The sequence below is a fragment of the Chiloscyllium plagiosum genome, chromosome 2 (genome assembly GCF_004010195.1).
Source record: "Chiloscyllium plagiosum isolate BGI_BamShark_2017 chromosome 2, ASM401019v2, whole genome shotgun sequence".
Classification (NCBI taxonomy): Eukaryota; Metazoa; Chordata; class Chondrichthyes; order Orectolobiformes; family Hemiscylliidae; genus Chiloscyllium; species Chiloscyllium plagiosum.
The window spans coordinates 25,142,088-25,168,406 of NC_057711.1; the positions used below are offsets into that span (position 1 = coordinate 25,142,088).

General features: G+C 40.8%; 1 protein-coding gene across 7 annotated transcripts in view; it reads left to right on the forward strand.

Annotated features, from left to right (window-relative positions):
• Positions 1–26,319, forward strand: part of LOC122557672 (cadherin-related family member 2-like) — a 156,600-nt gene that overhangs the window by 124,224 nt on the left and 6,057 nt on the right. For 6 of the 7 annotated variants that reach the window (XM_043705509.1, XM_043705516.1, XM_043705533.1 and 3 more), the window contains 5 exons: positions 10,903–10,963; positions 11,071–11,198; positions 20,352–20,465; positions 23,649–23,726; positions 23,835–23,916. In XM_043705509.1, coding sequence (XP_043561444.1) covers positions 10,903–10,963; positions 11,071–11,198; positions 20,352–20,465; positions 23,649–23,726; positions 23,835–23,916 — 463 coding nt within the window. Of the gene's footprint in view, positions 1–10,902; positions 10,964–11,070; positions 11,199–20,351; positions 20,466–23,648; positions 23,727–23,834; positions 23,917–26,319 lie in introns of those variants that run through there. The other variant, XM_043705560.1, reaches the window with a different exon arrangement.

Here is a 26,319-nt window from a genome sequence, read left to right on the forward strand (position 1 = left end):
CGCGCCTCAGCCCACCCTCAACCCTGTCCAACACCACCCTCCCAGCCCACCCCCAACTCTGTCCAACACCCTCCCCAGGCCACCCCCAACCCTGTCGAACACAGCCTCACCCAGCCCACCCCAATATATTCAATATAGAGATAGACTTGAAACTCATCAAGAGGTAAGGGGAGAAAATGTGAATATGGCATACAGATAGAGAATCAGCCAAGATCATATTGAATGGTGAAACAGGCTTGAAAAGTCAAATTGTTTACTCCTGATCCTAGTCTCTGTGTTTCATTGGGTTCACAGAGTCAGGTGGAAAGGATTCCTTCTTTGTTCCTTGGGGGTCTGTCGGAATTTCTTTTATTTCACTCAGAGGATATGGCCATTGCTGGCTGGCCAGCATTTATTGCCCATCCCCAACTGTGCTTGAACTGAGCTGCTAGCTGGGCCATTTCAGAGGGCATTTGAGAGTCAACCACATTACTATGAGTCTGGAGTCACATGTAGGCCAGACCAGGTGAGGATGGCAGATTTTCTTCCCTACAGGACATTAGTGAGCCAGATGGATTTTTCCGATAATTGGTAATGGTTTCATGGTCATCAGTAGATTCTTAATTCTAGATTTTTCATAGCATTCCTACAGTGTGGAAACAGGCCATTCAGCCAGTTGAGTCCACACCAACCCTTCGAAGAGCATCCCACCCCCATCCCCATAACTCTGCATTTCCGGTGGCTAATCCACCAAGCCTCTACATTCCTGGATGCTATGGGCAAGTTAGTATGGCCAATCCACCTAACTTGCATGTCATTGAAGTGTGGGAGGAAACTGGAGCACCTGGAAAAATCCATGCAGATACAGGGAGAATGTGCAAAGTCTACATAGGCAGTCACCCATAGATGGAATTGAACCTGGGTCCCTCTTAGCCAGCAGTGCTAACCACTGACCTTCTGTCCCCCCTTCCCCAATTGTTCTATTGTTCTCCTATTTGTTGAACTTAATTTGACCATCGGCCATGCAAGGATTCAAACTCAGGTCTGGGGAATATTAGTTGAGTTTTTGGATTAATAGTCTACCACGAGGCCATCACAATTTAATTCTTACTCTCACCCTGGAAAAGCCAATGTGTATAAGCAGGACAAAGAGCTGATGAAGAGTGAATAATGTACTTTCAACTTACAGTTTCAAAAATATTCTCAAGGTTCACCAGAGTAGCTTGGCTATGAGGAACGTGGCATGTGGGGAGTTGTGGAAAATTTCACGTGACTTAGATAAGCACATAAATAGGATGTGTGATCACTGCTGAAGCTTGAGCTCCAGGTTTCAGAGTTTGAGTGCCAGCTGGAGTCACATTGATGCAACTGTGAGGCAGAAAACAGTGTGGATCGAATCTTAAGGTGGGAGAAGGGCTTGCAGGCCAACTGGGAATGGGTGATTGCCAGGCAGTCTAAGAGGAACCAAGCAAGGAGGGCGGGCATCAACTGCAGTCAGTTTGTTCTCCAGTGGGCTTTTCTTTCTGGATGCAGATGATGGCGATGGTTTGTTCGAGGACAGCAGCAAGCTCATGGCGCTGAGGATGGCTGAGCTGTACAGGAAGGAATGAAGAAAAGTGCAGATATAGTGGTGGCGGGGAGTTTGATAGTTAGGGGAACAGATAGGTGTTTCTATGGTCACAGAACATGACTCCAGGATGGCACATTGCCTCCCTGATGCCAGCAGAGATATCTCAGAGCAGCTGCAGGGTATTCTTCAGTGGGGAGAGTAATTGGTCAGAGTTGTGATTTACCTTTGGTACCAGTCACTTGGATAAGGTGGGCGATGTGGCAGTCAGTACGTATGCAGAATGTTAGCAAGCAAGTGCTCAAAAGTGATAAGTGTGACCTCCCTATGGATTACTTCCAGTGCCACGTACAAGTGAATCAAGAAATAAGAGGACAGGACTGATGAGTACATGGCTGGAAAGATTGTTCAGGAGGGACGACTTTCATTTCCTGAAGCTGGTTCTTGGGGAAATGGCATAATAAAAGTCAAATGGGTTTCATATGAGCAAATCCAGACCAAGTTCTTTGCAGGATGTTTTGCTAGTTCAGTTGGAGGGGTTTTAAACTAAATCACCAGGGCTGTTGCAAATCTGGAGAGAATATCAGAGAGGAATACCAGGGTGCACAAAATGCTGGGAGAGCCAGGTAGCACTAGAACAGAGAACTGAATGTTAATAGATGGAACTAGAATAAGAGAGAAATATAAATATTCTAAGCCAGGAGTACAGTGCATGTATGTAAATACATGGAGTATCATAAATAAGAGTGGTAAATTATAGGCCCAGATTACTATGTGACATGATGTTGTGGCTCTAACCGAGACCTGGCTCAATGAAGCAGACAATTAGTTGCGGATTTCCCCGGGGATTTCTGATATATATTAGTGACCGTAATCTTGGTGTAGAGGGGACAATTTCAGAGTTTGTGGATGACACAAAATTTATAAGATTGTAAACTGTGAGAAGGACGATAAGGAGCTTCTAAAGGACAGTGACAAGTTGGTGGAGTGAACAGATAGGTGGCAATGAGTTGTGAGGTGATCCACTATTGCAGAAAGAACATGGAGATACAGTATAAAGAAAAAGGATACTACTCTAAAGGATGTGCAGGATCAGAGAGAGCTGTATAAATATGTGCATAAGTTATTCAAGGTGGCAGGAAAGTTAGAAAGAACAGTTAATAACATATATAGTTTCCCAAGCTTAATTAATGAACGCATAGAATACAAGATGGTTATGCTGAACCTCGACCTTAACTGCAGTATTATGCACATTTCTGAGCATTACACTTCAGGAGGACATCAACACATTGGAGAATGTGCAGGAGCGGTTTACAAGAATGACTCCGGGCATGAGAAACTCCTGTTATGGTGACAGGTTGAAGAAGTTGGCATAGTTTGCTTGGATAGAAGATTTGATAAGTTTTCAAAATCATGAGAGACCTTGATAGAATAGATGATGTAAAACTTCCCACTTGTTAAAGGATTGAAACTAGAGGGCACATATTTAACATAATTTGAAAAGGAAGTAATTGTTTTGAGAGATTAAGAACTTTCTCATACAGTGAGTGGTTTGGGTCTGGAATGCACAGTCTGCAAATGTAGTGAAAGCATGTTCTATTGAGACTTTCAAGGTAAATATATCAACAGAAATAATATTCAGGGTTTGGGACAAAGGCAAGGAAATGGCACAAATTCATAATGTTCATTCGTGTAGTCAAAACAGATGCAATGGGCCAACTGGCCTCTTTCTGTACCCTAATGATTGTGTGATTCAACCCAAGTATCCTTCAGTTGTATTCCTTTGGATAGGTCTGTTCACATTACTACAAAATGATTGCTTCTTTTCTTCTATTGCAATTTCTTGAACTTGTTAAAAATTTATCCTCATCAAGATTTGCTGTGTATTTTCTGTTTCCTTCAATGCATTTTTTATCACCTAGGTATAAAGTTGCATTAAAAATGAAACACTTCTCTAATTGAAAGCTTCTAGACATGCTGTGTCTAATCGAAATGACTGATGGTCAAATGGGTTGGGAGTTAGTTTCCGTGATTAAAGAATTCTATTTGGGTTCAAGTCTTTCCTTGGCCCTTGTTGTTTACACTAATTTAGATGAATAAATGAGGTAGGCGTAGGAGCAGCATGCTACTTGTTACACCTTGCCAACCTGAAAAAGACCCACTTATGCCCATTTCTGCTTCCTGTTAGCCAGCCAAGCATCTAAACATGGCGATATTCTACCCCTTACACCAACAACTTTAATTTTCTGCAATAACATTTAATGTGACAATTTGTCAAATACCTTTTGGTAATCCAAGTACAGTCCATCATTAGTTCCCTTTTATCCACAACATGTGTCACCTCCTCAAAGGACTCCAGCAGATGGTTCAAATATGAATTTCCCTTCACATAAATTTTTCCTTTTATAAAACAATGTAGAATCTGCCTGTTTTTCTTCAAGTTATCTAAGTGCCCTACTGTAATTTGAATAACAATAAATTCTAACATTTTTTCTATGACAGATACTAAGCTAACTGTCTTGCCATTTCCTGCTTTCTGACTCTATCTTATTTTGAATAATGGAATTATATTCACTATCTTCCCATCTAATGGCACTGTCTGGAAACAAGGGAGTTTATGAAAGTTAAAAACCAATTCACCAATTAACTTACTTGTCACTTCTTTAAAGACCCAAGGATAAAGTCTATTAGGATTCAGGATAAAGTTCATTCGGACTCAGGCACTTGTTAGCTCACAGCTCCACCAATCTACTCGGTATCACTTCTTGTGATTCATAGAATAGAATATTCATAGAATCTCTACAGTGTGGAAACAGGCCATTCAGCCCAATTCATGTAGCACTGGACATGGAAATGAGTCTGGGAAAATGAACAAATAGTGAAATTCACAACTGATCTTAGAGGAAACTATTTGGGAGAGTTCACAGCACAGAAACAAATAAGTGGGCATTTTAAGCGTGGCCTTGCAGTAAGTCTGCAGTAGTGAGTAGAGTGTGTTCTTTCTCGATTATGTTTTACTGAGGTATGTCTCTTGATTGAAATATAAGCCACAAGTATTAATTTAACATGGAGCAGTGTTTTGTAGAGGAATAGGACAGTGCTATTGTCTGGGTATATGATTGAAAGAATAAATATGAGGTGCTGTATTTTGGGAAAACCAATCTTAGCAGGACTTATACACTTAACGGTAAGGTTCAAGGGAGGTTTGCTGAACAAAGAGACCTTGGAGTGCAGGTTCATAGCTCTTTGAAAGTGAAGTTGCAAGTAGATAGGATAGTGAAGAAGGCATTTGGTATGCTTTCCTTTATTGGTCAGAGTATTGAGTACAGGAGTTGGGAGGTCATATTGCAGCTGTACAGGACATTGGAATATTGCGTGCAATTCTGATCTCCTTATCGGAAAAATGTGAAACTTGAAAAGGTTCAGAAAAGGGTTGCCAGGGTTGCAGGATTTGAGCTATAGGAAGAGGTTAAGTAGGCTAGGGCTATTTTCCCTGAAGCGATGGAAGCTGAGGGGTGACCTTATAGAGGTTTATAAAATCATGAGGGGCATGCATAGGATATAGAGACAAAGTCTTTTCCCTGGGGTGGGGGAGTCCAGAACTAGAGGGCATAGGTTTAGGGTGAGAAGGGAAAGATATAAAAGATACCTAAGGGGCAATGTTTTCATGCAGATGGTAGCACATTTATGGAATGAGCTGCCAGAGGAAGTGGTGGAGGCTGGTACAGTTGCAACATTTAAAAGGCATTTGGATGGGTATATGAATAGGAAGGGTTTGGAGGAATATTGGCCGATGCTGACAGGCGGGACTAGATTGGGTTGGGATATCTGGTCGGCATGGATGAGTTGGACCAAACAGTCTGTTTCTGTGCTGTAGATCTCTATGACTGTAAGTCTATAGCGACCCTCCAAAGAGTAACCCAGCCAGACCCATTCCCCTATCCTATTACTCTACGTTTCCCCTGACAAATGTACCTAACCTACATTTCCCTGAAAACTATGGGCAGTTTAGCATGGGCAGTTCACCTAACCTTGCACGTCTTTGGACTATGGGAGGAAACCAGAGCATCTGGAGAAAACTCACACAGACACAGGGAGAATGTGCAAACTCAAACCCAGGTTCCTGGCACTGTGAGGCAATAGTGCTAAACACTGAGCTACTGTGCTGCCCATAAATTATCACAATTATTTTGACTTTCTGGAGTTCCTCCCTCCCTTCCATTTCTTGATTTATTGGTGTTATTTGGATCCTCAGTACTGAAGACCAATGCAAAATACCTGCTGCCATTCCCTTATTTTCCATTATTAATTCTCTAGCCTCATTTTGTATAGCACCAACACTCACATTGTTAACTATTTTCTGGCATACATAGAAACACTTTCTATCTGTTTTTAAATTTCTGGCTAGCTTTCACATATATTCTAATACGTCTTTCCTTATAGATTTGTTTGCTCAGTGCAATAGGGGAGATTGTGTCATTATTTGATCTTTGACATATTCCATCCAACCTTCTGACCTACCACATTTCCTTGTATAGTTGGTTCATCTATGAATAGTGGAACAGGTTCAATGTGTTAAATAGCACACTTTTCCCGTGTCTTACAGTCTTACTGTGTTATGGATGGTGCATCCATTCCTAGGAAATTTTCTGACCCTTTGGAGCATATCTATTCTGTTTATTCTGAAATATCCCTTTAAATATTTGCCACTGCATTTCTACTGACCCAACTTTAATCTAATGGGCCAGTTCACTTTCGCCAGCCCTACGTTCATGGCTGCATAATTCCCATTTTAAAATTGAAAAAAATAGCCTCAGCACATTCCCTCAAACTGAAAGCTTCTTTCAATCATATTACAGTCATTGTGACCTGGGGTGCCTTCACTGAGATCATTAATTATTCCTATCTCATTGCACAATACTAGATCAAGCATATTCTGTTCTCCAGTCAGCTTTAGAACATGCTGTTCTAAGAAAGCATCCTGAAAACATTCTGTGAACTCCACATCTCAGCTATCTTTGCCCATCTGACTTTTCTGGTGTGCGTGTAAATATATATCAAAATCTCCCATGATTATTTCTGTTTGTTTCTGCCAATTCTCCTGACTTAGTCATAGAGATGTACAGCATGGAAATAGACCCTTTGGTCCAACCCGTCCATGCTGACCAGATATCCCAACCCAATCTAGTCCCACCTGCCAGTGCTCGGCCCATATCCCTCCAAACCCTGCCTATTCATATACACATTCAAATGCCTTTTAAATGTTGCAATTGTACCAGCTTCCACTACTTCCTCTGGCAGCTCGTTCCATACACGTACCATCCTCTGTGTGAAAAAGTTGCCCCTTCGGCCTCTTTTATATCTTTCCCCTCTCACCCTAAACCTATGCCCTCTAGTTCTGGACTCCCTGACCCCAGGGAAAAGACTTTGTCTATTTTTCCCATCCATGCCCCTCATAATTTTGTAAACCTCTATAAGGTCACCCGTCGCTCCGAAAGCTAGTGTGCTTCCAATTAAACCTGCTGGACTATAATCTGGTGTTGTGATTTTTAACTTTGTACACCCCAGTCCAACACCGGCATCTCCAAATCATTCCTGAACATTGGTCATCCATGCTATTGGGTCCCCCGTTCAACATTAACTAACAGAACCATCCTTCTTGCTCTACTGGCATCCGATCCTTCATAAATGTCCTGTACCTTTCATGAGTTAGGTCTCCATCTATGTAATCCTGCCTTCTTCAACAGCAAGGTCTCAAATCTTAGGTGACCTTGTTACCCATGGCTCATTGGTAGCACTCCAGCGACTTGAGCATATCATCTTGCTAATAATTCACTGTTGTACTGTGAGTATCTGCAGTGTTGAAGGTACCATCTGTCAGACAAGAAATTAAAACAAGCTCCCATCTGCTTTCTCAACTGGACATATAAACCTTCTGCCAGAATGTGATGAAGACTGAGGGCTTCTCCTTGGTGTCCTGGTCAATGTGTATCCCTCAGTTTAAAACTTCCATCTCGTTATCATTGTCTTCACTGTTACTTTCCCACATAGAGAAACTCTTCTTAAGCAAAGATACTAAGATATATAGACCAAGGGCAGTTATAAGGAGTTAGGCCACAGATGATCCTATTGAATGGTGGAACAGGTTGAAGGAGCTGAATGGCCTACTCCTGCTGCTACCTTAAACATCCACTCCATCAAAGCTGGAATCTGCTGATCTCTGCTTCAATTCTAGACATATTGGCTTTTTGAAATGCCTCAGTATTAGGCCCTTGATTTTTTGAATGCTTTTCATCATTTCATTACTGACTGTGAGATGTGGCTGAGCACAAATGGCATGAAATCCTGCCATTGCTCTGTGATCAATTCAGCGGCAGGATGATTTAATCAGATAGGAAGGTGATGGGTGAGAGTGGGAGCTGCCACCTTCCTGTCTCAACCCTGATTATATCTCATCTCACCACCAACTCAGGCCCATAATTGGTGAATGAAAGCCCACAGAGCCACAGTCCTGCCACTATCCTTCTGCTACTTACTCAGCGGTCAGTGTGGGTTATGCCACATTGAGATTGTGACAAGCAGCCTTGGCATGTTTGATTGTGGGGTCCTAGAGGTGGTGAGGATGGTGTCTGCTGCTCAAAGGCATTCAGTGGCTGATTAAGGCATCAGGAATAGGGCTGCCCTCTGCCAGGCATGTTCCTATCTGTTCTTTTGACAGCCCTTCTCCTGGGACCCACTTCCAGCCAATCCTTTCCCACATCACTCACCTATGCAAGGTCTGCACATCAATCTGAGGCATTGGGTGTGTTACTAGCAACAGCCAGTGCCAGCCTGCTAAAGACATCCTTCGCTTGGCTAGTGGCACTTGGCAGGTGGATCTTGGCCTTAATCTCCCATTAGCTCCATCGGTTCTGCAAGAGTTTCTGCTTGGCTGCATTTACCACATTACATGAACAACCTCACTTTCAAAAATTCACTATAGAGTGCTTTGAGTAGTCCTGTGCTCATGAAAAATGCATGTACAAGTCTTGATTCTTCTGCATCATATTTATGTGGTGATATATATACTGCTGATGCTCTTTCCAGGATGCATTGATAGTTTCTGGAGCATTAACTTGATGTACTCCCTTGGGTGACAGGGTTATCTATTCCACTTATATCTTTAATGTAAACTGAGCATATCAGATGCATGATCAATGATATCTGAGTTCCCGAACCAAACAGTTCTCTTGATCTGAAACACTTGTACTGTTAATGACCGCATTTAGACCTCCCTGTAACTGGCTACACTGACTGCTAACCAGCTGATCATCTGTCCTAAAGTTACCTTAAGAGTGATACAGATACCTGTCACAACTGTACATCAAAACTTCCAAAGGAGAATCAACAAATCTTTTCTTAATTGTCAAGATAAACTAATATATGTTTAGAAATTAGAATGACAAAAAAAGACTGTTTCTATCACTCCTACAAGAAACTAATTCTAACAAAGAAAACATTGCCGAGTACTAACACAAAAGAAGGTGAGTGATGGCATGAAAATTTTAATTTAATTTCAATGAGGAATATGTTGCATTAAATTTGTGTTGCATGTTAATTATCTGGATATGAACATCGCTACTAAGGTCAGCATTTATTGTCCATCGCCAAGTGTTGTGGACAAAATGGAAGTGAGCTGCCTTCTTGAGAGCATCTGTTGAAGATAGACCTACAGTGAGGTTTGGAAGGGAGTTCCAGGATTTGGAACAGAGACAGAACAATGATATACTGCACATCAGTATGGATTGACTGAATGAATGAATTGAATTTATTGTCACGTGTACCGAGTCACAGTGAGAAGCTCACAGTGCGAGCAATACAGGCAGATCACATAGTTAAATAGCATAGATAAGTAAATAATAGGTAAACAGCAGCAAAAACCAAAACACAGGTACAGGCGAATGCTAAGAGTTTGTGAGTCCACTCAGAATTCTAACAATAGGAGGGTAGAAACTGTTTCGAAACTGGCTGGTGCATGTGTTCAGGCTTTCATACCTTCTCCCCAATGTTAGAGGTTGTAGAAAAACATTGCCAGGGTGGGATGGATCTTTGAGAGTGCTGGTGGCCTTTCCTTGACAGCGGGCCCAGTAGATGCATTCTATAGATGGGAGGTTGGCCTTTGCGATTGTCCGGGCCAGGTTCACCACTCTCTGTAACTGTCTCTGATGCTGAGTGGTACAGTTGCCATAACAGGTGGTGATACATCCAGACAGAATCCTCTCGATGGCGCACCTATAAAGGTTGGCAACTGTATTCCCTGTCACGCCAAATGTCCTCAGCTGCCTGAGGAAGAAGAGATGTTATTGGGCCTTTGTAACCAGTACGTCCACATGAAGAGCCCAAGAATGTTTGTTGTTGATGACCACTCCCAGGAGCTTGACACTCTCCATTCGTTCCACCTCTGTGCTGTAAATGTGTAGGGGGGCATTAGTAACACCCCGCCAAAAGTCAATAATGAGTTCTTTGGTTTTGCCGGCATTGAGGGCTAGGTTGTTCTCAGTGCACCATTTTTCCAGGTCTGAAATGCTTCATGATTTGAGGAGTTACCTCTGAAATGTAATTTCCTACAATCATCAGCAAACATTCTCACTTCTGACTTTTTGTTGCAGGGAAGGTAATTGGTAAAGCTGCTAGGGATGCTTCAGACTAGGAAAATTCCCTGAGGAACTCCTGCAGTGATATGCTGGGGCTGAGTTTGCGTTAGACAGATTTTCATTTGACATACAGGGCCACTTTAGAAGCTAAGAGACCATGGACAGAGCAGCCAGGAGCTTACTGAATATATGAGCTGGCTTGAAAAGCTAGGTGGCTTGCCCCTACTCCAGTTTTCTCATATTATAATGTTCTGAGATAATTAGCTACTACCATCTTTATGTTAAGTATCATTCCAAGCAATTAAGGGTTTGTTCATTGATTCTCATTCAATTCCATTTTACTTGATCCCACACTCGGTCAAATGCTGCCCTAATGTCAATGACAGTTACTCTCACCTCACTCCCAGAATTCAGTCCTTCAGCTCAAGACTGTAATGGGAACATAAGAACATAAGAAGTTATGGACCAAGTGCTGGGATTAGTATAGATGGATGTTTGATGACCAGAATGGACTTGATGGGCTAAATGGCCTCCTTCCATGCTTTAAAAACTCGACAATAAAGGAAAAGTCCTTTTTGACTTCCTAATTGTTGTGTCTCCATGCTTTTTATGATCTATGTATGAGTACACCCAAGTGTCTCTGAATATCAACATGTGCAATTTTCAGAATTTTTAAGAAACATTCGATATTCGTGAGAATGATCTAAGTATCTTTGTTTTCAGACAGCTAGAACAAAATGTTTCTGTGCTTTCCAAGCTTATTGACATGGGTTTGGTAATTGTGGTAAGTGAATTTAAATTTTAATTGTTTTTCATTTCTCATTATACTGCATTTTTAACTCTAGAGCTGCTATCCTTTTGGAAAATAATTTAATTTCTCTTCCATACCAGGGTTCCAACGACTCTCACCAGCAACCTGACAACAAAAATGTTTTGTATGGAGTGATTTTTATATTAGCAGGTGCCAACATAATTTCAATTACTTTGGCTGCATTTGTCCCTGTATGTATTAGACAAAGGTAAGTGATTATAACCAATTCATTGGGAAGGGGACCAGGGATTGGCAGCAGTATGGATTATAATCAGATAAACCATGATAGTCACAGAATCATAGAGTCATAGGAATGTACAGCACAGAAACAGATCCTATGGTCCAACTTGTCCATGCCAACCAGATATCCCAAACCAATCTAGTCCCACCTGCCAGCACCCAGCCCATAATCCATCTCAACCCTTCTTATTCATATACCCATCCAGATGCCTTTTAAATGTTGCAATCGCATTAGCCTCCACCACTTCTTCTAGCAGCTTATTCCATACATGCACCACCTTCTGTGTGAAAACATTTCCCCTCAGGTCTCTTTTATATCTTTCCCCTCTCAGCTTAAACCTATGGTCTCTAGTTCTGTACTCCCCTACCCCAGGGAAGAGACTTTATTTATTTACCCTATCCATGCCCCACATGATTTGATAAGCCTCTATAAGCTCACCTCAGCCTCCGCCTCTCCAGGGAAAACAGCCCTAGCCGATTCAACCTCTCCCTATAGCTCAAATCCTCCTATCCTGGCAACATCCTTGTAAACCTTTTCTGAACCCTTTCAAGTTTCACCTTCCGATAAGAAGGAGACCACATTTGCACACAATATTCCAAAAGTGGCCTAACCAAAGTCTTGTACAGCCGCAACATGACCTCCCAACTCCTATATTAATGCTCTGACCAATAAAGCATACCAAACACCTTCTTCACTATCCTATCTGCCTGCGACTCCACTTTCAAGGAGCTATGAACCTGCACTCCAAGGCCTCTTTCTTCAGCAACACTCCCTAGGACCTTACCATTAATTGCATAAGCTTTCTCAAAATGCAGCACCTCACATTTATCTAAATTAAACACCATCTGCCACTTCTCAGCCCACTGGCCCATCTGATCAAGATCCCGTTGTAATCGGAGGTCACCTTCTTTGGTCTTGTTGAATGGCAGAGAAACCTTAACGGGCTGAATTGTCTCATTCTACTCCTAGCTCATATGTTTGTACGTTTTTACAACAACAAAAAAATGTTAGTTAAATGATAATTTCTCACAAAGATGTTGAAGAGGTGAGGGAGCCAGCAGTGAATTATAACCTGGAAATATTAAGAGATATGAATGGTTAAGTTCAAAGATTGCTGAAAAGAAATCACAATTTATACTACATGAGAAAAGGTTGCTAAAAGGTCCCTTTTCTCCTTTAATATGAATTGCTTTGATCATTTGAAACGTTTTATTCTTGCATTTTTCTTGATGCAACTGTAAATCTTCAAAAAGAAATTTCTCTTTTTAAAAATATTCAAGGTCTATACTATCGAGTGAATTGTTAATTCCTTCATATGGGAAACAAAAAGAACTTTTCTTCTGTTTTAGAAGAGGTTTTACTCATTTCACCCCACTAAAAAGAATTTAATATGGATATGACTCACTAACATTGCTTACTGTGCTTTCCAAGCCTGTGCATTACAAAGATGGGAGGTGCAGACAATTGTGTGGTTATCTTTCTCTTTTCTTCCCCCTCTCATGAAGCTGCTGTGTGGGATTAGGTTGAGATTTGATTTTATTACTGTGATTGCCCTCTTATTCAAGTGGCCAAGCTTTAGGTCTGACCTGAATCAGTGAAATGGGAGGAAACTCAACATCAGTACACCTGATATTTGACTTGGGAGAACCTGTTTGTAATTGTATTGTCAAGCCCAATCTGTGTTGGATGTAAGCCAGCTACTGACCTGGAAACAAATATGTTCTAGGTATGCATTGTGTGTTTGCAAATATAAATATAAAAAGTCTTTTTTGTTTGCATGCTGATCAAGGTCCATCTGCTCTCAATGGAAATAAAAAACCACAAGAGATGTAAAATTGACTGCTAGTTTGCTGTTACCTGTTTTACATAGTTGCACAAAGTCAAAGTGATCTCCTTGGTTTGTAATCAGGTGTAAATTTGACCAATTTGTGTGAAGTGTCAGGGGCCAAATCCCCCAAGTAAACTTGAAACAGGTAATGATGCCAACATTCCACTCTGGGACATTCCACTCTGTACCTCACTCACACTGACATATCTTCTTTAATTCCTATTGTTTTCCTACTTTCAGTTGAATTATTATCTGATTGCAAGAATTAATCTGAATCCCCACAACTTTATTCACCATCCCAAAATGAGAAATTTCTGGAAATGTGAGTTTTGAGAAGATTTGTAGCTCAGGTTGAGGTTGTGGATGTAGGTTTGCTCGCTGAGCTGGAAGGTTCTTTTTCAGATGTTTCGTAAACATATTAGGTGATATCTTCACTGGGCCTCCGGATGAAGCACTGGTGGTGTAGCCCACTTTCTATTTATGTGTTTGAGTTTCCTTGGGTTGGTGATGTCATTTTCTGTGGTGACATTATTTCCTATGGTGAAGGAAACCAGTTCGACTGGGACAATGCATCCATCCTAGGACAAGCCAAACAGAGACACGCACGAAAATTCCTCGAAGCATGGCATTCTAACCGGAACTCTATCAACAAACACATTGACTTGGATCCCATTTACCACCCCCTGAGAAAAAGAACCAGAAATGATATCGTCATGGTGATGAAACATCTGAAAACAAACCTTCCAGCTCAGCGAGCAAACATACATCCATTTCTGGAAATGCTCAGTAGGTCTGGCATCATCTGTGGAGAGAGGCCAGAATTCACAAATGCTACCAAGCCTCCTGAGCTTTTCCAGCAATTTCTGTTTTTGCCTCTGATTTAAAGCATCTGTAGTTCTTTTGGTTTTTATTCACAACATTGTTTTTGTTTTATTAATTCACGGGATGACAGAATCGCTGGTTAGGCCAATATTTATTGTCCATTCCTAATTACCCAGAAGGTATTTAAGAATCAACCACATTGATGTTGCTCTGATGTAGGCTGGACCAGGTAAGGATGGCAGTGTCTTTCCCTAAAGGACATGAGTGAACCCAGATGGTTCTTTTATGACAATCAGCAATGATTTCACAGTCATCATTAGACGTTTAATTCCAGGTTTTTATTAAATGCAAATTCCACCATCTGCCGTGGCAAGATTTGAAGCAGTATTCCCAGAACATTACCTGGGTCTCTGAATTAATAGTTGAGCAATAATCCCTCAAGGCCATGATCTCCCGCCACCACAATTTTAATCTGGACAAATGCGTGATGATGCATTTGGGAAGGTCTAATGCAAGAGGGAGATATACAGTAAATGGCAGAACCCTGAGAAGCATTAACATACAAAGGGATCTAGGTGCACAGGTCCATAAGTGGCAGCACAAGTGGATAAGGTAGTCAAGAAGATATATGGCACGTTTGTCTTCATCAGTCAGGGCATAGAACATTAAAAATTATCAAGTCATGTTGCAGCTGTAGAGAACTTTAGTTAAGCCATTTTTGGAATTTGTATACAGTTCTGGTCACCACACTACCAGAATGATATGGAGGCTTTGAAGACAGTACAGAAATTATATACCAGGATATTGCCTGGTTTGGAGGGTTTAAGCTACAAAGGGAGATTGGACAAACTTAATATGTTTTGACTTGAACATCAAAAGCTGAGGGGTGACATGATGAAAGTTTGCAAAATTATAAAAATAATGGATGGAATGGACACTTTTAGTCTTTTTGGCAGAATAGAAATGTCAATTACTGGGGGCATAGGTTTAAGGTAAAATGGGGAAAGCTTTTTATGCAAGAAGCGGTAAGTGTCTGGAATGTGCTGCTAGAAGAGGTGGCAGAAGTAGATAAAATAGCAATGCTTAAAAAGCATCTTGACAGCTACATGAATAGGCAGGTGTAACAGTACTGTGCCTTTATGAGAGACGTGTTGTGTGCTGTCTCTCTTGCAAAGTTAAAAATCACACAACACTAGTTTATAGTCCAACAGGTTTATTTGAAAGTACAAGCTTTTGGAGCGCTGCTCCTTTGTCAGGTAGCTATCTGATGAAGACGCAGCGCTTCAAAAGCTTGTACTTCCTAAATAAACCTGTTGGACTATAACCTGGTGTTGTGTGATTTTTAACTTTGCCCACCCCAGTCCAACACCGGCACCTCCACATCATCTCTTGCAGACTGCATTGTCACTGTGGTGCAGACATATCTCCTTCAGACAGGCAGTTTGTAAACAGTATTTGTGTTCTCCTTTGGTGTTTTTTAAATGAGACAGAAGAACCATGAGTGGACGGGACCAGGGCTCATACAGATCCTTGCAGGCTTTTTGTTTTGCATCAGTTAGTGAGAAGGCCTCTGCTGACTGCTGAGCTAAATGTTTGAGTTCTCAGCTACTCAAGTGAAGTCTTAGACAGTGAAGCTTCCTCTTAGAAAGTAAAGGGGCAGACTGTTTCTTTCTTCTGGACTGGAGAGAGACAGCACGTGAGAACCAGAACTGTTTTGCTGAATTGCATTTTTGCCAATTTTTGTGGGGTTCAGCATACTTTTGGAACAGTTGATGATTAGTAGTTAAATGATACATTATCTTGTTAAGTATTTCAGTAGAGATCAGGTTATGCCATTTTGGTTTGTATTTTAACGTATAGTAAGAATAAAGTGTTTTTTCATTAAAGCCTAGTGGTGGACCAATCGAACCACATCGAAAATACAGCGCCTTACACTTGCCTTTAAATACATGTAAAAGTTAGGGTATAGGCTCTCTCCTTACAATAATTAGGGGGAGGGATGGGGCAGGTCTGGTCTGGTCCATAACACAGGGACTGGACGGATACAAATTGCAATGTGGCAGAAGGTATTTAGTTTAGAAAGGTATCATGTGTTGTCGCAGTCTTGGTGGGCCAAAGGGCATCTTCCTGTGCTAACCTGTTCTTTGATCTTTATTCTGAGAGAAAAAAAGATTGCTTCTGTCTCTGTCTTAAAAGGGCAATCACTAATTTTTAAACAGTGACCCGTAGTTCTGGATTCTGCCACACATCCAGCCTGTCAAAACCCTTCAGCATCTTCTGTGTTTCAATCAAATTGATCCTTACTCTTCCAGACCTCAATACTTTCAACCTTACCTATTCCTGATATTAGGCGGAAGTGGGTACTGCAGATGCTGGAGATTAGAGTCAAGATTAGAGTGGTGCTGGAAAAGCACAGCAGGTCAGGCAGTATCCGAGGAACAGGAAAATCGACAGGAAAAGCCTTTCATCAGCCCTTAATAATTCCTGATATTAACCTGGTAAACATGTTCTGAAATGTTTACAGCATATTTATATCTTTTTGTAATTAAGGAAATCAATATTGTGCATCCTACTCCAGATGTGTTCTCACTAGTCACTCTGTATAACAGAAATATCACATCCCAACTTCAGTTTTCAATTTCTTGCAATTAATAATAGCATTCTATTTGCTTTCTTATTACTTGCTGATCTGCGCACACTGGTACACCTTTGCATCACAGAGCTTTTAGAGAATGTGCTTCAATTTAAATCTTCGTGCCAAAAAGGACAATTTCACATTTTCCTACGTTGTACCCAGTTTGCCAGATCTCTTCTCACTCACCCGCTCACTCACTCACTCACTCAACCTATTTATCTTTGTATCCTCCTCATATCCTTTTCACAACTTATTTTCGTATTACCAGCAAATTTAGCAAACATACCTTCAGGTCACTTCATCACGTGGATGAGTGATTGGGCAAAAATCTGACAGATAGAGTATAATGTGGGAAAATGTAATGAAATTCACTTTGGCCAAAAAGTATAAAAAAGCAAAATCTTACTTAAATAGAAAATTACAGCAGAATTTCAAGATGATCTAGTCACAAAATGTTAGAATGCAGAGGCACCAAGTAATAAAGAAGACGAATGATATTCTCTCCATTCATATGACAGGAACTGAATATAGACGTGAGGATGTTGTACTATAGTTACACAGGGCATTGGTCAGACAACAACGTAAATGTTGCATGCAGATTTGGTCTCTTTATTAAATGAAAGCTGGAAATACATTAGAGGTTCAGAGAATGTTTACGAGATTCATGCGTGGAATTAGTAAGTTGACTGATAAGGATAGATTGGACACATTGGTCTTCTTTCTACTGGAGCTGTGAAGAGTGAAGCATGATTTAATTGAAATATATGAGATCCAGAGCAATTTTGTCCAAATTGACTTGTAAAGGATTTTTATATTTGCAGCTGAGTCCAGATCAGGGAAGTGTCCCTTTTAGGTCAAAGGAATGGGCCATTCATCAACTCACAGAGTCATAGAGATGTACAGCACAGAAACAAACCCTTCAGTCCAACTCATCCATGATGATCAGATATCCTAAATTAATCTAGTCCCATTTGACAGCACTTAGCCCATATACTTCTAAACTCTTCTTATTCATATATCCATCCAGATGCCTTTTAAGTGTTGTAATTACAGCAGCCTCCACCATATCCTGTGGCAGTTCATTCCATACACACACCTCTGTCTGCATGAAAAAGTTGCCCTCTAGGTCCCTTTTAAATCTTTTCCCTCTCACCTTAAACCTATACCTTCTAGTTTTGGACTCCTCCACCCCAGGGAAAAGTCCTTGTCTGTTTATCCCATCCATGGTTTTGATTATTAGATTAGATTACTTAGTGTGGAAACAGGCCCTTCAGCCCAACAAGTCCACACCGACCCGCCGAAGCACAACCCACCCAGACCCCTTCCCTTACATTTACCCCTTCACCTAACACTATGGGCAATTTAGCGTGGCCAATCCGCCTAACCTGCACATTTTTTTTGAATTGTGGGAGGAAACCGGAGCACCCGGAGGAAACCCAAGCAGTCATGGGGAGAATGTGCAAACTCCACACAGAGAGTCGCCTGAGGCAGGAATTGAACCTGGGTCTCTGGCACTGTGAGGCAGCAGTGCTAACCACTGTGCCACCGTGCCTCTATGAGGTCACCCCTCAGCTTCAAACGCTCCAGGGAAAATAGTCTCACCCTGTAGCTCAAATCATCCAACCCTGGCAACGTCCTTGTAAGTCTTTTCTGAACACTTTCAAGTTTCACAACATCCTTCCTAAAACTGGGAGAACAGAATTACATGCAGTGTGCCAATAGTGGCCTAACCTATCTACCTGTGACTCCACTTTCAAGGAATTATGAACCTGTACTCCAAGGTCTCTTCGTTCAGTAACACTCCCCAGGATCTTACCATCAAGTGTATAAATCCCACCCTAATTTGCCTTTCCAAAATGCAGCACCTCATGTTTATCTAATTTAAATTCCATCTGCCTCTCCTCGGCACATTGGCCCATCTGATCAAGATCCCATTGTACATTGAGGTAACCTTTTTCGCTGTCCACTACACCTCCAATTTTGGTGTCATCTGCAAACTTACTAACCATACCTCCTATGTTCACATCCAAATCAATTATATAAATGATGGAAAGCAGTGGACCCAGCACTGATCCTTGTGGTACACCACTGGTCACAGGCCTCCTGTCTGAAAAGCAATCCTCCACCACCACCCTCTGTCTTCCACCTGCGAGCTAGTTCTGTATCCAAATGACTAGCTCTCCCTGTATTTCATGTGCTCTAACTTGTTGAACACCTTACTTAAGTCCATTTTGATCACATCCACCACTCTGTCCACATCAATCCTCTTTGTTTCTTCTTCAAAAAGCTCAAGAAACACGAATTCCCATGCACAGAGCCATGTTGACTATTGCTAATCAGCCCAGGTGCATGAATAGGAAAGATTTAGAAGGATATATAGGCAAATGGGTGTAGATTAGTTTAAGAAACCCGTTTGGCATGGACACATTGGACCAAGGGGCCTGTTTCTGTGCTGTATGACTCTATGGCTCTATCTAAGCCTACTCCACCATTCAACACAAACATGGCTGGTCAAACATTTTAAAGTCTTTTTTCTGCATTATCCCCATTTTACTTTGTCATTGATAATCAAGAATTAGTGTGATTGCATTGAGCTGCACTTCTGAGGTACAGAATTCCAAGGATTCACGGCCATCTGAGTAAAAATATTTCTATGTATCTCGGTCCTTACTTTTAAAGTTTTTTCCCTGGTTGTAGACTAAGGAAAATATCTTATGTCTATCCGTTTAATTACTTTGTTGCTTTCAATGAGATCACCTCTCATTCTTTGAAACTCCAAAGAATACAGGTCCAGTTTAGCTAAGCTTTTTTCACAGGATTATCCCAAATATCCTGGACAAAGTCTGGTGAACCTTTGTTGCACTCTCTCTATGCAAATAATATCTTTCCTGAGATAAGGAGACCAGAACTACACACAGTGCTCCAGGTGTCATCTAACCAAGCTCCTAAACAATTGAATCTAAGCTTCACTATTCCTGTTTTCCTTGTTGCAATAAAGGTTGACATTCCACTAACCTTCCTAATTGCTTGCTGCAGCTACATGTTAGCTTTCAATGACTTAGTGACAAGGACACTGACATTGCTTTGCACATCTCCAAACTCTCACTATTTAAGAAATATCTGCCTATCTGTTCTACCTACCAAAGTGAATAACCTCACAATTTTCCACATTGTATTCCATCTGCCATCTTCTTGCCCTATCACTAAGCCTGTCCAAATTCCCCTGAAACATTTACATCTTCCTCACAACACAGATTTCTGCCTAACTTAAATCATCCACAAATTTGGAAAAAATTGCCTTTGGTCCCCATGTCTAAACCATTGTCAACAGCTGGGTGTCAAGTATTGTTCCTTGGGGCACCCAGCAATCACAGTCCACCAATATGAAAATGGCCCATTTATTTCTACTCTTTGTTTTCTGTTTGTTGAATGACTTGGAAACTCTTGCAGTGGAATCAGGATCATTGAAAATGTTTAATGTCGAGGTAGATGCTGGTAATTAGGCAGGAACATCAAAGGTATTTCAGAGTAGATTTCAATGTGGGATTTGAAGCACAAACATTACCTACTGAATGGCACAGAAAGCTCAAGAGACTGAATTGGCTACCACTGAACGTATTTAATGTAATCATTTGTACAAATCGTACTATCTGTGAGTCAAAGAAAATAAAACCATGGTGTTTTAGCAAAGTTAATACAAACGCAATTTTATTCAATGTAGGAACTAAAATAAATCATTTTGTAGTTATTCAGTAAGCATCAGAAGAACCATTTGTGATGATGAAAAGAGTCAATTATACATCTGCAAAGACTTAATTTCTACATGTTTTTCCAGCTATCAACATAAATTGAAAGCGGCTTCTGCGATGACTGCCACAGTTATGACCTCTGTGAAAAGTAATCCCATGATTGGTGATGTACCTGGAACAAACATGCACACTTCTGAAGGGTAAAGGGAAAGATTAATTGCATTGATTCTGTGGGTAAAACGTTCTGAGATAGTCTGCACTGAGAAATCCGAGCAAGCAGACAGACAAAAGCTTGCTGGGCCAGATTTTGCAAAAATAGCAGTGTTTGAACAACTGGTTAATGTGTTAACCAGTTGGCAACCTCGAATGAGGAAGAGATACCCAGCATATCACCAGTTGCTACAAATTTCTTCTGATTTCTGCCACTCTGCAACTAGCATTGCCTAAGTAACACAATGTTTAACTTTCATGTGAATTTCATCAGGATGCTGCATTTTTATCAGAGGAAGCTAACAGACTGATTGACAATGCAATGATCTGAATATTGATGATAAGTTTTCGAGGCTTTTTTGTCTTGTCCTCTTGACAAACACAAGAATGCCAGAACTCAAACAATCACACACAACTATTTATATTACAGGAGAAAGGGGGTTGATTGATTTGTTTTCAAGTAAGCTCTGACAGGTTGAGGCATTGCCATTGAGAAAGTGATGGGAAACTATAGGCTCCTCCCCAAAATCCCAAGCAATTCGAAAAAAGACGTAAGCTTAAATGCACTCCTTTAGTTTGCAGAGAATGGAGTCTCGCATATGAAGCTGTTCTAACAAGTGTAAATGAACCACATTACAAGCTCAAGTGCTTATCTTAACTTGGTTTTTAGTGTCGGTATTAGTGCACCTGGGATTATTCAGCAAGTACTGCCAGGTTGTAGAACAACATATCACAATACTTTTGTTTTTGCAAACATGGCTTGTTTGAGTTGATTTGTTGTTGGCCTTTTAATGAAGAACGTTAGGAATGTATTGTTGTATTCCAACAGCAAATCTCCATACGGCTGACAATACTGGTATCACCACCATTGAAATTTATACCTGATGTTGCTCTGTTATGTGGTAGACAAAACCTAATGCTAATTAGGTTGGCTTGTCTGCCAACAAGCTGTCTTTCCAAGAACTATGTGAAGATTTGTGCGGAATCTAATTCCTCTGCTTGTGAATTTTTAAAAATGCCAAAATTCACGGTTTGTATTTAATCTTTCTTTCTCTTTCCCTGTTAATCCAATCCTTTATCCTTCAATCTTTCCTGAGAATACAGCCGGAGGTATATTCCATGCATGGAATGCTGTTTTTGCACCATGACACCTAAAAGAACCCACTGCAGCTTTAACAACGAGGATTCCTTTAAATTATTTTTTGTTAGGCTCTTGGGCATGGGCAGACAAATTGACTGATAATATTGAATAGCGCTTCATTGCCAATGGGTCAAAGTCCTGAAACTCCCTTTATAACAATATAGGTGTTGTAGCTACAGCATGTGGACTATGGCAGTTCAAGACAGCAGCTCACTATCACATTCTCACATTTTTTGCTAATTGAACCTCTGAAACCTCTCAAAAAAGCCTCGTTTTAGGAGTTGAGATTCATTCCTTTAATTCTTTCACTGAATACAATTTGGAATTGAATTCAACCTACTTTAATTTACCTTTCTTCTCAGTCTCTATTTAGTTTATAAACCTTAAATTTCACTTTTTAAAAGAAGTTGCAAAGCCTGATTTTTATAGGGATTGGAATGCATACTTTAACATTTGCGGGACCCAGTCAAATACCCACATTGTCTGTACTCCAACATGGCACAATAAGAGAGGCAATACTCATGCAATAATTAGCTCACTCTAAAACTGCAGGTAAACCGCTCAAGATTTTCCACACAGATGAAGGAACAAAAATTGTGGGCATCCATTGTATGTGTGAAGCAAAGAAACTATTAAGAGTTTGTTATCGACCAGGCCAGGCCCCACAAAACATTTCAAGAAAATAGCCCAGACCCTAACTTTGCTTGTGTTTTAAGCTGGTATAACGTGGATATTCCGGGAGGGACGCAGTCGGTCAAACCACATAGGTTTAAACAAAATAGAATTTATGTACAAGATTACTGAATGAAACACAAACAAAGAGAACAGAATACTGAGTAACTTAACCAATCTGAAAACCCAACAGATCATCCCAACTTAAAGATGTTTTCCAAATACTTGCAACAATCCCCATAAACATCCTTTGGCACAAAAGGTAAAGTCAAACACAAGGTCTTACAGGAGAGATATCAGAGAGGGAGAGGAGGATCAGCATGGACCTGCTTCTTTGAGTCCAGCATCTTTTACAACTGCCTGATTGCTTTCAGTGTATAGCCAGACTGCCAAAAACCAAACTAAACCAGAGAAAAGCAGAGCTGGGAGAACTGGCCACTCCCCTTTCATTGTACAAGTGCTTTTTTTTAAACTTGAAAGCCTTTTGCCCAATGCAGTATCTGTTCAAAATAATCAAATTGGCCGGAAAACCCAGACTTTTTGGAACCCTGTGTTTTTACAACATCCTGAAAAAAACCCAAAAAACATAACATTGTTAAAGGAGCAGCATTGTTACATGTTGGTGTTCTAAAAGACATTAGTCTACTCATGGAAGTTGCGCAGAAAGTTAGCATACAGGCTGAACAAGCAAATGGAAAAACCGATAGCAAGTGGGACTTTATTGTGAGGTAATTGGTGTGCAGGATTCAAGTTTTGATACATTTATATATGGTTTGGTGAGACCACTTGTGGAGGACTGCATGCAGTTTTGTTCTCCACATTTAAGAAATTTCTGGTATTCTTGAGATTTATGTGGAGTAGGTTTCCCAACACTCCCACAGTGTTGTTGAGAAAGAAGTTTCAGGATTTTGACGTAACCACGCTGAATGAACAATGATGTAGTTCCACATCTAGGTGGGAGCTCGGAGGGGAACTTGCAGATGGTGGTGTTGTCCATGCACGTGCTGCCCTTGTTGTTTTCCACCTTGCAGTTAGGTGCCAATATTGTAGCTGTATTTGGACAAATCAGTGAAGAATTGGCACTGAATCTCCTGCTTCAATTCAATTTCTGCTGGTGGATTTACAAAACCCCCTTATTCATGGGGCGGTTTCCATGTATTTTGGAAAAATTGTGCTTTAGTAGAAGTGAAGAACAGAGAGAAACAACACACTCACAATGCTGTTAAACAGTGACCAGAAGCATTCTTACTCCACCAATGGTGCCATATGTAAAGCACTGCACTGATGTTCCGATATTGGTGTGCCTTTTAACTGTTAGTTTATTTATAAGGAAATAATTCTGGTCTATATGTTTCTTCAGATCCAACCCAATCTGGAATAAAACACTCTTCAGTGAGGCAAGCAGCTATTTCAATGAAGCTTGTTTGGATGAGAAAAGGTTTATATTTTCATTTCTTTCAAAATCAGAAACTGGAGTCGATCATTAAAATTGCTTCATTTATCACTTTGCCAAAACTAACAATTATGTAATATGTTACGAATGCAGTTTGAACTCTCTTGATGATAATGTCATTGCTGATGAGAAGGATTACTTCAATATTCGAAAACCCAGCAACTACAAAGACCAGGTAATTTAATATATTATTGAAAGGACGATTATTATTTCACAGTCATGCTGTATTAATAGCCAACACATTAATATAATGAAATGTGATTTTTCTGTCTACCTTTTGTTTATACAAGTCATGGGATGTGAATATTCCCGACAAAGTCAGTATTTGTTGCCTGTTGCTGATTGCCCTTGAGGAAGGAGGTGGTGTTGGTGAGCCTCTACTGTTACAGTCCACATGGTGAAGGTACATCTCCACAGCTTGTAGCCGCGAATTCCAGGATCTTAACCCAACAACAGTGAAGGAACGGAGCAGAATAGTCCCACATCAGGACGGTGTCCTCCTTGGAGGAGCACTTCAAGGTGGTGATGTTCTGATGCACATGTTCCCTTTGGTCTTTTGAGTGGAATAGTTCACAGGTTTTTGAGGTGTTACCAATGAAGCCTTGGAAAATGCCTGCAGTGTATCCTGAAAATGTTACATGTTGTGCTAGGGTGTATTAATAGTCGAAGGTATGACTTTAAGGTGCTGGACCGAGGTGCTAGTCAATTTGTCTTGAATAAGGTTGAACCTCTTGAATGGTGTTGGGGCTGCACTCATCCATTCCATCATACCATAGATTAACAGGTCGTGGAAAAATGGGTAAGCCACTTCCTACTAGAAAACCCAGCTTCTGATATGTTCTGTGTTAATGCAGTTAAGTATCTGGTCAATGGTGATCACAAGGATATTGACAAAGGCAAAATACCACAGAAAATTTTGAAATTTGAAACAATCACATGGAATGCTGGAAAAACCAGCATCTGTGAAGAGAGAAACAGAATTAATGTTTCGAGGATGGTATGACTCTTCTTCAGAACTGAAGATATTATGAAGATAACTAGGATATTGATGAGGGATTCAGAAATGGCAATGACACTGAATATTGGAGGGAAGTTGTTAGATCCCCTCTTGGTGAAAACGGTCATTGTCTGGCACTGTGTGGTGCTAATGTTACCTTCCACTGAGCAGCCTAACCCTGAATGTTGTCCAGATCTTGGAACATAGAGGCACATGCTAATTCCTTATCTGCAGAGTTATCAAATGAACTGAGCAATATGCAATATCAGCAAATAAGTATTCTGCCAGCAGAGTAATCGTTGACATGAGCTGAAGATGGTTGAATGTAGGACATTGCCCTGAGGAACTCTTGCAGAAATATCTTGGAGCTGACATGCTAGGCTCCAAATAACCATGACAACCAGTTTCCTTTGAGGCCTGACCTGGCCATTAGAGATTTTTTCCCCTGGTTTCCATGACTGCAGCCTTGCCAGGGCTCCTTGATGGCACAGTCAATCTAATGTTGCCTTTATTTCAAGAGCAATCATTTTCACTTAGCCTGTGAAATTCTGCTGTATTGTCCTTGTCTGGGCTGAGACACAATCCAAACTGAACATTCTCAAGAAAGGTCAGTGGAACTGAAACTTTAACTGCCAGACTTTGCTGAGCTTTTCCAGCAATTTCAGTTTTTGCTTCTGATTTCTGGCGTCCACAGTTCTTTCAGTTTTTATTAGTGAGCAGGTTATTGCTGAGTATGTGCTATTTGATAGGACTGTCAACAAAATCATTAATGATGATCAAGAGTAGGCTGATGGCGCAGTAATTGTCTGAATTGGATTTATTCTGTTCTTTGCAAACATTAAAGGCATTAGTGAATTTACAAGCACAGCTTATTACTAACAACAGAATAGCAGAGGTAGGTATTTCATGTAAAGTGTCTCATGTGCAAGTCCAATGAGACAGTCCAATTTAACCCTGATTGTTTTTAAATTTGGATAGTTGAAATGGAACATTATTAGTGAAACTGGAAGCAATTTTAACATACCTGCACTTATCAACTAGAAACCTGCACCACTGCTCTGGGAGTCTGAGGAGCTCTGCTGAACCCATTTAGATTTTGAAGGCTGATATTGAACATCATGGCGGGATTTTCCCTGGCCCTGAATGATATGGGCTACACTGAAACATTTAGAAGAATCATGTAAGAAGTTGAGTGAGGCCTTTCTCAATGTTAGGAGTAACAAGTTGCATTTCCCAACTAAATTCCAGATATCCAGATGAGATTTTTGCCAGTGAGTGGCAAGAGGCCTGTTGACAGGGATTATTGCTCATTACATGTAAGACTGTAAGATATAGGAGCTGAAAACGTGTTGCTGGAAAAGCGCAGCAGGTCAGGCAGCATCCAGGGAACAGGAGAATCGATGTTTCGGGCATAAGCCCTTCTTCAGGAATGAGGAAAGTTTGTCCAGCAGGCTAAGATAAAAGGCAGGGAGGAGGAACCTGGGGGAGGGGCGTCGGAAATGTGATAGGTGGAAAGAGGTCAAGGTGAGGGTGATAGGTCAGACTGGGGTGGGGGCGGAGAGGTCAGGAAGAAGATTGCAG